The following is a 13,409-nucleotide window of genomic DNA, read 5'->3' as shown; positions in this document are numbered from 1 at the left end:
GTACTCCAAATAGAGTAAATATATAAATTAAAAATGAATAAGGGTGATTCCATTTCAAATCAGTCAATTTTGGATAAAAAAAACTTTTGGATCTCCAATTTGTCTGAAAATTTGTATATAGCATCTGCGGGATATAGAAATAAAACATTTAAGGTCGAATTGTCTTCTTCTTTTTTTTTTTTCCAAACTGTTATTTTAAGCGATTTTACAGTGATTTGGTATTTATTTAAACAAATTTTCATTTTTTATCGTAAAATATCAATGGAAAACATAACTATTTAATAGAGGGGATCAAAAATGTCATTATATGGCATTATAACAAGAAGTTATTTTTATTCAAAACAAGTTTTTGATCAAATTTTATAGTGTACAAAACATTAAAATACCTTGTTTTACAATTTCCTCCGTTCCCAAAATACGTCATAATCGATTTGGCTGAAAATTCGCCCACAGATAGCAAAAACATAGGTTTTTAAGTGGTTAGGAGGATTTGAATCATATTACAATACCAAAAAAGTTACATGCAATATTATAGTCAATAATATAGGCGTCTACTGTAAGTACAATTAACTGGGAAAATATCGACCTCGTGACAAAAATTGTTAAAAAGAAATTGTAATAATTGTAAATAAAATTTATCTGGAACAATTTCAGTTCATACCATTTTTGTCGAAAAGTTAAAAATGGCGGAGATATTGAGCAAAAACGGTTATCCTTTAAAATCAAGATGGCGGCTAACGTAACGGAGGAATTCATTCGCGGTTTTAAATTTTGGTTACTATTGACTCCCCTAAAGATTAGAAAAATAAAATTTTGGGCAGCTCGGCATGCAAGGTCACATGCTATCCCGACTGGGATACTTTTGAGTGTGGTATTATTGCATGTAACTTTATTGGTATTGTAATATAATTCAAATCCTTCTAACCACATAAAGTCCTACATTTTGACTATCTGTGGGCAAATTTTCAGCCAAATCGATTATGATGTATTTTGGGAATGGAGGAAAATGTAAAAAGTATTTTAACGTTTTCTACACCATTAAACTTGATAAAAATAATAAACTTAAAGATAAAACCCATAACTAAATTAAAATTCATGGTGAAGTTTCAATTATTACTTTAATAAAAGTAATAACATTACTTTTATTTAATTAAAGTAATAATTGAAACGTCACCATGAATTTTAATTTAGTTATGGGTTTTATTTTTAAGTTTATTATTTTTATCAAATTTTCTACACTATAAAATTGGATCAAAAACTTTGAGTCCCTTCTATTAAAATATTATTTTTTCCATTGATACTTTACGATAGAAAATGCAAATTTGTTTAAATAAACACCAAATCACTGTAAAATCGCATAAAATAACATTTTGAGAAAAAAAAAGAGGAAGAAGATTTTTTAATCTTAAATATCTTATTTTTACGTTCCACGGAAGCTATGCACCAAGTTTCAGAAAAATCGGAGATCCAAAAGTTTTTGCCTGAGTGATTTGACATGGAATGTACCATAAACATTTTCAATTTTGTTACAACCGGAAACTGCAGTTGTATCATATTCTAGTTCAATCAGAGAGTACAGAAAGCATCTCTACTGGTTTCGGGACTTCTTACCCCCTCTTCAGGAGATACATAGGCTCTTCACTCTGACGGAACCAGGATACTACTCTGCGTGCATGTATTTACTTATTTATGCTTATTTAATAGTTTTTAATTCTCGCTGCAAATTTACCGCCTGAGCAGATGGGATGTGAATTATAAATTGTAAAATTCCCTCATCTTCTTCAGTCTCAGCATCCGTTATGGCTTGCATTTTTAGAAGCCTCGGATGGTGTAACCAGAGAAAGTTTTCCATTGTTTTTAATCTGGCACGATATATATTTTAAATATCATTTTGTGTGCTATTAGATTAAAATAGTATATTGTACAACAAGTGAGAAAAAAGACATATTTCTCACGAGCGTAGAAGTTTGTTGGCACGAGCCGAGGCACGAGTCGAGTGCAGCAAATCAAGCGAGGGAGAAATATGTCATTTCCTCATGTGTTGTACACTGTACTTTTTCTATGGATGCGGTTTTGTCAAGAGTTCAAATTTCAAAATTAAATAATTTAGGTGCTTTTGGGTATATTATATGCATAAATTGAAATAAAATACATATTGATGTAGGTATTTAATATTCTTAAAATTGATATACGTTATTTATTTAAAATTCTAATTAACAGTTATTTTTGAACAGTTTTGAAAGGTAATTCCTGGTAAGTTTGGCTTCAACACGTTTTATTTGACAACATTAATAAATAATTAAAACATTAAAAGGGTAAACCCTGTAGTTGGCTGTATACCTTTGTTAAGACAACGTAGAATGAAGTAAACACTTCTGTTGTATATAGGTATATTATAAATTTATTAAAAAATTTTTAAAATTCATCCACAAGGGAGTGGTTGTACAAAACGTTTTCGGTCAAACTGACCATCCTCAGTGTAAACGTCCAGTGTACAAGTAATTGAAACTAGCCACTTGAATAGGTGTAAAACCTCAAAATAACATTATTGCTACATTATGAGCTGTATAGTAATCGACAATAAGTCGATGTCTTAAGATTAAAAATGTATCACATGTGGATGTATGTCATCCTTGCTCGGAATTAGCACAAGGTTGTGATCAGGTGAGAGGTTAACAACCAACTGAAGAGTTGGTATCACATGTGGATGTATGTCATCCTTGCTCGGAATTAGCACAAGGTTGTGATCAGGTGAGAGGTTAACAACCAACTGAAGAGTTGGTTGTTAACCTCTCACCTGATCACAACCTTATGCTAATTCCGAGCAAGGATGACATACATCCACATGTGATACATTTTTAATCTTAAGACATCGACTTATTGTCGATTACTATACAGCTCATAATGTAGCAATAATGTTATTTTGAGGTTTTACACCTATTCAAGTGGCTAGTTTCAATTACTTGTACACTGGACGTTTACACTGAGGATGGTCAGTTTGACCGAAAACGTTTTGTACAACCACTCCCTTGTGGATGAATTTTAAAAATTTTTTAATAAATTTATAATATACCTATATACAACAGAAGTGTTTACTTCATTCTACGTTGTAATAAATAATTGTGTTTGTATTGTGCATGTTACCATGGAAACGGCGATCATTATATCGACGGCGGAAAGGCAGGAACTTGTCTTCTTCTTCTTCTTCAGTTTATTGGTCTCCACCTACTTGGATATTTGGCCAGCTCATCGTCGGGGAATAAGAGAAAAATCCCTTATTCACTTACAATTTGGAGTAAGTACATTGTACAATTTGCTTCTTCTTCTTCTTTTTCTTCTTTAGTTAACTGAAAATTTTGGTTGTTGTGGGACAAACATGACAAGATAAAAAAACTCACGCTAGGGACAACTGTCTGTCCATACACAATCTTCTTTTTCTTCTTTGATTTAGTAGACATTTTGAGTTGGCATGGGACAAATACAACAACTAGACTTTTTTTTTTCAACGACATTAAACTTTTTTCTCTCGGGGGTAACTTCCGACTACTACACAATCTTATTCTTCTACTTATTTTTTAGTTTACTGGCAATTCTGAGTTGGCATGCGACAAATACAACAAAGACACAAACTTTTTGCTCTCAGGGGCAACTGTCAGGAACTTGTAAGTGGCATGATGATGATTTAACAGGAGACCAAAAAAACCGAATCATTATTCATTTAGTCTCTTATTATGTTTAGTAGTACCGTTTTCTGTAATTTAAAGCCTTTCGGAGATTTTCACAGCTTTAACCGCTGGTTAATAGGCGCCGCTACACTTATTCTAAAGCGAAAACCGAAGTAACTCATTGTTGAAAATTTGTCAGTTACGAGGTCCTGCCTTTCCACCGTCGATATGGAAATCCGTAGGAGAACCCGTGAGAAAAAATATATTTCTCATTGCAATGGCCGACTTTTCTCACTGCCTGAGAAATTGTTCATTTTGAATGTATGTAAGTAGTGAGAGAAGTTGCATATTGTGTAGCATCCATAGAAAAACTTATTATTTTTTATATTTGAATATATCTGAATTTTATTCGAAGATTTTTAAACATTGGATTTTTGCTAAGCATTCCTTGATAAACGCCCTTTTTTCAATAACTTTATTGTTTTCTTTTCCTCAAAAGTAGTTCTCCGCATCTTTCATAAAATGTGGTCCAAAATTGAAAATTTCTGCAAATTGAAAGAAATACAAGGTGGGCAATTAATTTTGCCGGTGATTAAATAGTATAAGATATTTTCTGAGAAACACTTTCAGTTTCTATTTTCTTTTATATTTACTGCAAAAACAATAGATATATCATTAAGAAATTTTTTTATAACTTATATTTATTATTTTTTTATAACTAATATTTTTTTATAGCTTATAATTTGTAATATACTGGTTCTCGGTACCTATGAATAATGTAATATTTAACTACTGTCATTATAATAGTTTTAGCAATAAAATCTATAGATAACATCTATATATTTCAACCAGTAAATATATACCTTACCAAATGTATAAAATATGCTTTCCCAGCCCATGGATGCCGCAAGGAGGGAACACACAGGCATCGCCACAACAGTTCCTACAAAGCTTCCCGAATAGGATATCGTTATCAAACGACTTCTTTCCAATGGGGGAGACCATTGTGCCCATACGGCGTTTATTGCGGGAACAGTAACACCCTGTGAGAAAAAATAGCTTTAAATCTATACTGTTTAGCACAACCCTTAACAAGATTATGTAAACTGGGAGATATTAACAGAACTTCTACCACGAATTTCTAAGTCCTCCCCTTAGCAATACTGGAAGCTTAGAAGAGGTACTTACAATTTATGGAAAAATCCACGGGTTTCCTGTGACATTTTCCTGGGAAAATTAGATTTTCCACGAGGAAAAAAATGTGAAGTTGCGATGAATTTTTGAGTCCTGCCATATCCATAGAATGACAGCATTCTATCAATTTTATGAAGAACATTTTTTGGGCAGGAGGGTTACAAAAGGACTAAGAGTGTATATGGATATACGAACATATATAATTAAAATAATGAAATTTTCATAATTTTCTGAGTCCTGCCAACTTAATAAATTAAACATAATTATTTGAAAATGATGGAAAAAAATGTTGGCATGACGTCTCCTAATGTTTAACTGCACTTGTCCCTTGGAAAATTCTGTGGAAAATTTTCACCCTGCTTCCGTGATTTTCTGAGTCATAACATAAAGTGTAATATAAAATAAATAATTTAAGTAGACATTATTCAAAATGGCAGGATGTTTAGTTACACCTTTTTTACTACACATAGTTAAAAATGTGTAAGAAAATTTGTGGAAAGTTACACGATTTTCTAAGTCATGCCATTTTGGATATATCTCAAGAATGTTAATATAGACGACACAGCGAAAGCGGCCAAACATAGAAACGTAGATATAGCAGTGGCCAACCTGCAAACAGCGTTAGAAGACATCGAGGAATGGAGTATAAAGTGGAGATCACCATCATCTCCGAAAATACGCAAGCGATACTATATGTATAAGAAAGGAAGCAACAGCCAGAAGAACAACTGACGGTGCAGAACAACCCCATCGAGTAGAAAAATGAAGCTAAATACCTGAGAGTCATCATGGACAAAGGATTAACCTTCCAAAAACACGTAGAAGCCACAGTCCAGAAGGCCAACATGGCAAGAGCAACATTAAGAGGACTCACAGGCAGAAAAAGTAAACTAAGAATAAAACGATGTTAAGACTAATAAACAGCATAATATTACCGGTATTAACATAGGTATGCATCTCTCGCATGGGGACAAGTATGTAAAACTCACAAAAAGAAGATACAAGCGGTTCACAAGAGCAGCCTAAGAGAAGCAGCCAGCGTCCCGAAATATGTCGCTGACAGATTCCTGTTAAGAGAACTACAACATGTGAGAGTCACCGAAATGATGACAGATAAGGCGAGGGTCAAATTCGCGGAACTAGAGCACCACCCAAGTCTCATCCTGCGAGAGATGTTAGGGTATGACGCTTTCCACCGATGGAAGCACAAACGTCCTAAACAACAAATAGTGGAATAAAGTAAAGTAAATATAGAGAGACATAAAGAGAAAGAGAAAGCAAAGTGATAAAGAATATAAATAAGTAATAGTAGATAGTTCGTAGCTCGAAAACACCAAGTGCTGAAGAAACACGTAACCAAAGCGTAGGTCCAACATCACGATCAGGTAAAGTCAGCCCTTAGAAAAATAGAAGGCGCAAGCCACAATAAAATATAAAAAAGGCGCAAGCCACCAAAAAAAACATAAAAAACATAAAAACAACAAATATTTGAGCACCAAGCTATTGGACTGAGCTCAGTGGGGCTTGGTACAATGACTTGGGGCCCAAGCAAGCAATTTTAGTTCTGCGGATAAGTAATCAGAAGATAAAAGCATAGAGCGCTTCACGCTGGCCTAGTTTTTAATTCGATTAGGGCACCACATTGGTTTCTGATTACCCAGGATTCCATTGTGAAGAGCATTTGGCTACGATAGTTGTGCCCCCATCGCACATCAGCGTGCGATGGGGGGAAAGGGATGGCCTGGGGCATTGGAGCGAGGTTGGGTGATCCCTGTTTTCACTCGAGTCAAAACACCTCGCCCCAATGAATTGTTACACCCGAATGTACTTTTTTCGATAGGGTGAAAATCTCCCACAGGTAGGGTTGAATCAAATTGCTTGCTTGCTTGCTTCGGAATAACCGGTTTTTGACGGTTATAACCGCCAGATTAACCCGTAAGGTGCCGTAAGTAAGTCCTATTAGTTTATAGTGAATAGTGAATTATTAGTTTTAGTTTATAGTGAAGCGGTGTGCTTCGAGGATAGAGGTGCCGAAGTTGTAACTAAGCGGTAAGTACACATTTAAGTAATTTACTAAGTTGTAACTAAGCGGTAAGTAGGCGGTAAGTAGGCGTAGGTAAACCACTAAGCTAACCTCTATGTTCACCGCTTTATTATGAATTTAGCCTAAGAAAAACCTGTACAACCGAAAACCGGTGTTTTGTCAAAAACCGTCATCCTTTTTCAGAACTTTGCTACAAGAAGAATTCAATATATTATATTTAATTCTAATTCTTATATTTAATTCTAACGGGATTCCTCTCTTTTTAATGGTAATTTAAAACCTTTGACGTACAATAAACTTTGTACATAACTATGTAGTTACTTACTGTAGTTACTTACTACAGATCTTTTATTGTAGCATAATTCTGAATATTGCTTCTAGAAGAAGCAGCTGGGAATTAAGAACTTTACACACTTAAAAATACTGGGCCTTTAATCAGACCAATAAGGGCAATTGTGAAGATTTACAGTTCAATTTATGAAAAAAGTGAATTCAAAAATACCTCTGTTAGAGAAAAATATTCAAATATCTTATTATTTCAACTTACTTCAAATATCCCTTCAGCAATTCTAATAGCTATTAAAAAGTAGGCACTGCTTTTGGCCGCAATTGGCGTAAACAACGTAAGTACAGCTGTAATACCTACACCGTACAGAAATATATTTTTTCCTCCAAACTTGGTCGCTAAGTATCCTCCAATTACTTGGGTGGTAAGATAGCCATAGAAGAAAGAGCTTAAAATGTATCCTTGAAGCTGAGAGTTCCAGTCGAATTCACTTTTCTAAAAACGAAAATATATGTTTAAACATATAATACATAGTTGTAATTTGAATGTGAATTGTAATGTGAAAGTTTAAATTAGCGTTTGTTAGGTATATTTCAAATGCCTCATATTTGTTGCAAAAACTCAAACTTTTATTTATTTAACGGTTTTATAGAAACTAATGTCATTTGTGGCCAAACTAAAAACTGCATACTACACTATTCACCTTTAAAGTGAATTCTGATTTTTGTCGATAGGACACTCTCACCAACAGATAGATATAATAGAATTTTTACCGTCGAGTTAATACAAAAATAGGGTTAATCGAGTTAATACAAATCAGAAAGTCGCCAGGACCAGACGGAAAAACCAACGAGCTTCTAAAATACGGAGGAGAAAGTATGACCCCAGAGATGACAAAACTTATACAAAAACTAATATTGCACCGCAAGATACCAGAAATATGGAGAAACAGCATAATAATACCAATGTTCAAGAAAGGAGACAAAAAAGACCCCAACAATTATAGAGGTATAAATCTACTGAACACCGCACTTAAGCTAACAACAAAAGTACTAACCAACAAAATCAATAAACTAATAACTTTATCAGATGAACAACAAGGATTCAGATCCGGAAGATCCTGCCTAGACGCCGTATTTGTACTGAGACGAATCACAGAAAAGGCCATTGAGTACAATAAACCAGCATATCTATGTTTTATAGACCTGACAAAGGCTTTCGATCGCATCCAAGTCGAAGACGTCTTACATACACTGTATAGAAGAAACATATATAATATATAAGTAGTGGGGTTCCTACGGTCTCCTCCGCATCCCACATTTCGCTCGCCATCGTTTTCTATCCACCCATTCGTTTTCGTCAATAGCTCTATCTGCCATAGACTGTTCTATGCCTTTCTTCCATGTTCCTGTAGGCCTTCCTCTTCTTCTTCTTTTTATGGGTGTGTAATTTAATGCTCTTTTTGGCCATCTTTCCTCTGACATCCTCATAACATGACCATACAATAGCAATTTCTTTGTTTCTATATGGTCAACCGTGGAATATAAACTCTTTGTCTGTCGTCTTATTTCCTCATTTGGTACATGTTCTAATCTAGATACTCTGCATGCTCTACGTAAGTAATCCATTTCCGCTACTTCTATATTTTTTCTTTCCTTTCCTGTGAGTTGCCAACACTCTGCTCCATAAGTTATAATAGGTTCCACAATTGTTCTGTAGATTGTTAACTTTGTGTTCAGCTTCACCTTGTTATACCATAGTAGTCCATTTAAAATACGAGTTGCTTTCCTTCCTTGCTGTATCCTATGCTGTATGTCTCTTTTTATAGTTCCTTCTTCTGATATTATGCTTCCTAAATATCTATATTCCTTTCATTTCCTTATATTTCTTAACTCTAATTCCGGATCTTCGGTTTCCTCTCCTATTCTCAAATATTCCGTTTTCTCCATGTTCATACATAGGCCCCATTTTTTATATTCGATCTGTAACTTTCTTAGCATATAATCCATATCATGTTCATCGCTGGCAAGAATTACTTGGTCATCAGCAAAAAACAAAGTTGTTAAGCAGTTTTCTTCAATCGTTATTCCCATCCCAACAAATGTTTTCCTCCATTGCTCCAGAGCTTTCTGGATGTATATTTTAAATAGTGTTGGTGATAAGCAGCACCCTTGCCTTAAACCTTTTGTAACAGGGAATAGTTTCGACATAGATTTTCCCTGTTTAATGGAAGAAACATACCAATCAATATTATACAAACCATCAAAAACATCTACTTTCATATTCTAATGCAGGCAAAGATAAATGGAAAACTAACGCAGTTTATACCAGTACAAAGCGAAGTCAGACAAGGTGACTTATTAAGCCCAATGCTCTTTAATATAATAATGGACGAAATAATAGAAGCAGTACGTAAAGGTCATGGTTAAAGAATGGGGAACAAAGAAATCCAAATATTATGTTACGCAGACGACGCCGCAATAATCGCCGAGACAGAAGACGATCTCCAAAGGTTTAACACACATCTTCAATACAACAGCCAAGAAATACAATATGATAATATCAGCAAAAAAAACCAAATGTATGACAACATCTATGTAAATACCCACTACGATGTAAAATCGAACTTGATGGGAAAATAATAAAGCAGGAAGCAAGGTTTAGATATCTGAGAATAAATATAACCAGTTACGGAGATGTTGAAGAGAAAGTACGACAACAAAGATTAAAAGCAAGTAAAGCGGTGGGATCCCTTAATGACACAATCTGGAAGAACAAACACCTAAGACAAGACACAAAAGCAAGAGTCTATAAAGCAGCAATTAGACCTATATTGACATACACGGTGGGACACGACCTGACACATCTAAAACGAGACGACTACTAGAAACAACAGATATGAAAATACTCCGACGAATATCAGGGAAAAGTCTGTTGGATAGGGAGAGAAGCGAAAACATAAGTAGATCATGCAATGTAGAAGACATAAATGGAAACAGGAGTGGAACGAACACATTAGTAGAATGGCAGACGATAGGATAGTACGAATATCACGAGATAAGTCATCAAATGGACGAAGAAGTATTGGCAGATCAAGAAAAAGATAACTTTAATAATTTAGGAGGCTAATATTGAAGAAGAAACAGGCTCTAAAGCCTACATACAAGAAGGAAGAAGAAGAAGAAGAAGAAGAAGAAGAAGAAGAAGAAGAAGAAGAAGAAGAAGAAGAAGAAGAAGAAGAAGAAGAAGAAGAAGAAGAAGAAGAAGAAGAGTTATTACAAATTATATTTAAAAAATGGATTTTGCGCGTAACTGACATTCAAAATCAAAAAGAAATAAAAGTACATTAACTCTTTACTAATTTCCGATCAACGTTATTAATGTGTAAATACGCAAAAATCAGTAAATAAAATGTACAACCAAATCCAAATATTTGTGGAAATCAGCCAGTACTTAAAGTAATAAAGATAATAACGATGCCATTAACAATAAACATATCAAACCCGTGCAAAATCTAATATTAAACCTACATATGCTTAAAGATGAAAAGTTTGGTCAATAACATAAAAAACTATTATTAAAATGTCAGCACAAAGTTGTTTTAGTAGAAGACATATAAAACTCGGGTAATAATGTTACGTTAATTGTTTGGGCTAATATGTTCTGAATAACTAAAAAAATAACTCTGAAAAACATAATTATTTGTCTTCAAAAATACGTTATTAACCATGTAACGTTATAATCGTCACACCTTGTTATTTTATTGTTATTTTATTTTTAAAGGCATTTCTTTAGTTCAATCGTTTGGGTCAAATTTTTAGACGTTAATTTGACTTCCTTTTCTTCAATGGAAATTAATGAAAATTTACAGACATATGCATTCGCGGGAACAATACACGAATATTCAAAAAAAAAGTTATGTTTATTAATTGTTTAAATAAAAATTATATGAATTATACATAATTTCACTTTTTACGTTAATTGTTTATGTTATGCTTCATAAATAAATAATAAAGTTTCCAATTGTTTGCCAATTCCGGCTACTTTTCATGTTTGTACATCATGTTTATAAACATCCTAAACGGCGACGATTATGAACGCCCATATCTTTGTTTATATAAATTTCAATACGATACGAAACCAAACTTCAACCAAAACTCGAATTCAAAAATTCGTGTTTTTAACGTAGTCTTAGGAAAACCACCGATAGAGACGTTTCGTGCTGCAATTAACATTAGAATTCGTTTTGGCGTGTTAATTAAAAGTTTGTTACCAACCATTAAATATATTCAACGGTCATTTATAAACAAGTGTGTTTCTATGACCTATATGTTGTGAATGTTACAGAATGAAGAAATTACAGAAAATGTACAATGTAGGTATGTATCAAATGTTGAAATAAATGCAAAAAATGTGTCTATCATATACATCCTTTTTTAAACATGACCATATATTTTAATATTTAAAAAGTATAAGACTAAGAAGTAAAAAGTAAAAAAATATGAAAAAAGAATGTGTGTGTACTTTGTACGCACGTAAGAAATTATACTTCTATTATAAAATTTCAATGAAATAAATAATATACTTAAATATACTTTAACAGGTTAGTTGTATTTCATTTAAATATTAAACTAACTTTCTTACTTACCACTTTAAAAAATTTTTTATTAAAACAACCAAGAATTAAAAAAAATATAACTCATCCGGGATTGGAACCCGGGACCTCTCGATCTCTGGTCCAATGCTCTACTAACCGAGCTATCGAGCCCCTTGTAATTGACGTCTAGGATATGATTACACAACACGGTGACAAATAGATCAAGTGAAGTATAAAAATGTTATACCTAGATATTTTATTATCTTACTACCGAGGAAGACAAATCCAAAGACACAGAAATTATAATAAATAATACATTTACTAAAAACACTAATATATTCTTTTAATGACTTATTTGCGCTAATCTATTGATATATACTGTTATATTCCTATTTGACATAAGAAATAAAAGTCTATAGTTATATTTAAAATTCAAATAAAAATAAAGATTTTCGTTTTTCTCTACCGCGGGCATGTAAAATTGGAACACCCTGTATAAAACAAATTATGTATAGGTAGTTTTTAAGAAAGTGTTTCGGAGAAGTGTTTACGAACCCCAGGAACAATACGACTCAAGTAAACAATTAGAGTGATGTTTAAAAAGAAAATGTTCGTGGAAAGGTGTGAATAACCACCGATAATTCATATTCTAGCAAATAAGATAATAGGTTATTAAATTTGTAAAGAGGGTTAATGTGGAAAGTAAAATTGAAATGGGGAATATTATTTTTTCTTGAAATCCATTAAGATATTTAGAAAAAGGAAAGTTAGTGTTAATAAATAAGGATAATTGAAAGTTGCTTTGGATTGGTTGATTTTTGAATGCTGGAAGGGGTATTTGTAAGGAGGAGAAGAAATGAGCAACGAGAGTCAGGGAGTGTGTTTTGAGCGATAGAGAGGCGAAGTCCAGTTTTCGAGAAGAGTGTACAAAAAAGTGAAACGCCGGGTTGGTTAGTTTTGTCTTTAAAAAATAAAAAGTACCTAATATATCGTAGAACGAGTGATAGACCGAGTCGAGATAGTATATAACTCCTTGAGTCTAGAGTATCCTGGTTTTGTTGAAGTGTTTGAAAAAGGTAGAACACGGCATCAGGAGAAGGCAGGAACGAGTGCTGTACGAGGCGTAGTTTTCAAAGGAGCAGAGGCATTACTGGAAGACTGGGACGAGTCGTTGGATCGCAACCCAAGCCAAGAGGAAACGTGTTTTGTGTGAACACATTGTCAAATCATCAGTAAAGGTCAGTCTATTTTGTTATGACATGAATGTATGGTTTGTGTATTAAATACCACATTGAAAATTGAGGCACACAATCAATATTAAAAGAATTTTCATCAAACCTAAATCAATTTGTTCCTGAGAAATCATAATAGTTCATAATAAATAAAATAAATTTGGAGACAAAAAGAAATAAGATTCCCATTTTGTAACGGTTGTATTAAATAAAGATAGAAAGATAAGATATAAGAAATATTAAGCAGTTATTGCCATTTAGATAAAATAAACGATTTTTATAATCTCTAATTGAAATCCGTATGTGTGTATTATTTTACTCTCTTTTATCTATCCCGATTAGGAATCCACTGAGAAATACTTTGAAGCCACGAAAGTAAGTAATTGATATT

At 33.3% G+C, this 13,409-nt stretch overlaps 1 protein-coding gene across 1 annotated transcript in view; it reads right to left on the bottom strand.

The window, feature by feature from the left end:
• Positions 1–13,409, bottom strand: part of LOC126881673 (sialin-like) — an 81,716-nt gene that overhangs the window by 38,220 nt on the left and 30,087 nt on the right. Inside the window, exons 3-4 of the mRNA XM_050646068.1 lie at positions 7,451–7,684; positions 4,534–4,708 (exon numbers count right to left, since the gene is read on the bottom strand). Coding sequence (XP_050502025.1) covers positions 4,534–4,708; positions 7,451–7,684 — 409 coding nt within the window. The remainder of the gene's footprint in view (positions 1–4,533; positions 4,709–7,450; positions 7,685–13,409) is intronic.

The sequence above is a fragment of the Diabrotica virgifera genome, chromosome 3 (genome assembly GCF_917563875.1).
Source record: "Diabrotica virgifera virgifera chromosome 3, PGI_DIABVI_V3a".
NCBI classification, from domain to species: domain Eukaryota; kingdom Metazoa; phylum Arthropoda; class Insecta; order Coleoptera; family Chrysomelidae; genus Diabrotica; species Diabrotica virgifera.
Note: the sequence above shows the minus strand (reverse complement) of the source record. Positions and strands in the feature narration are given on the sequence as shown.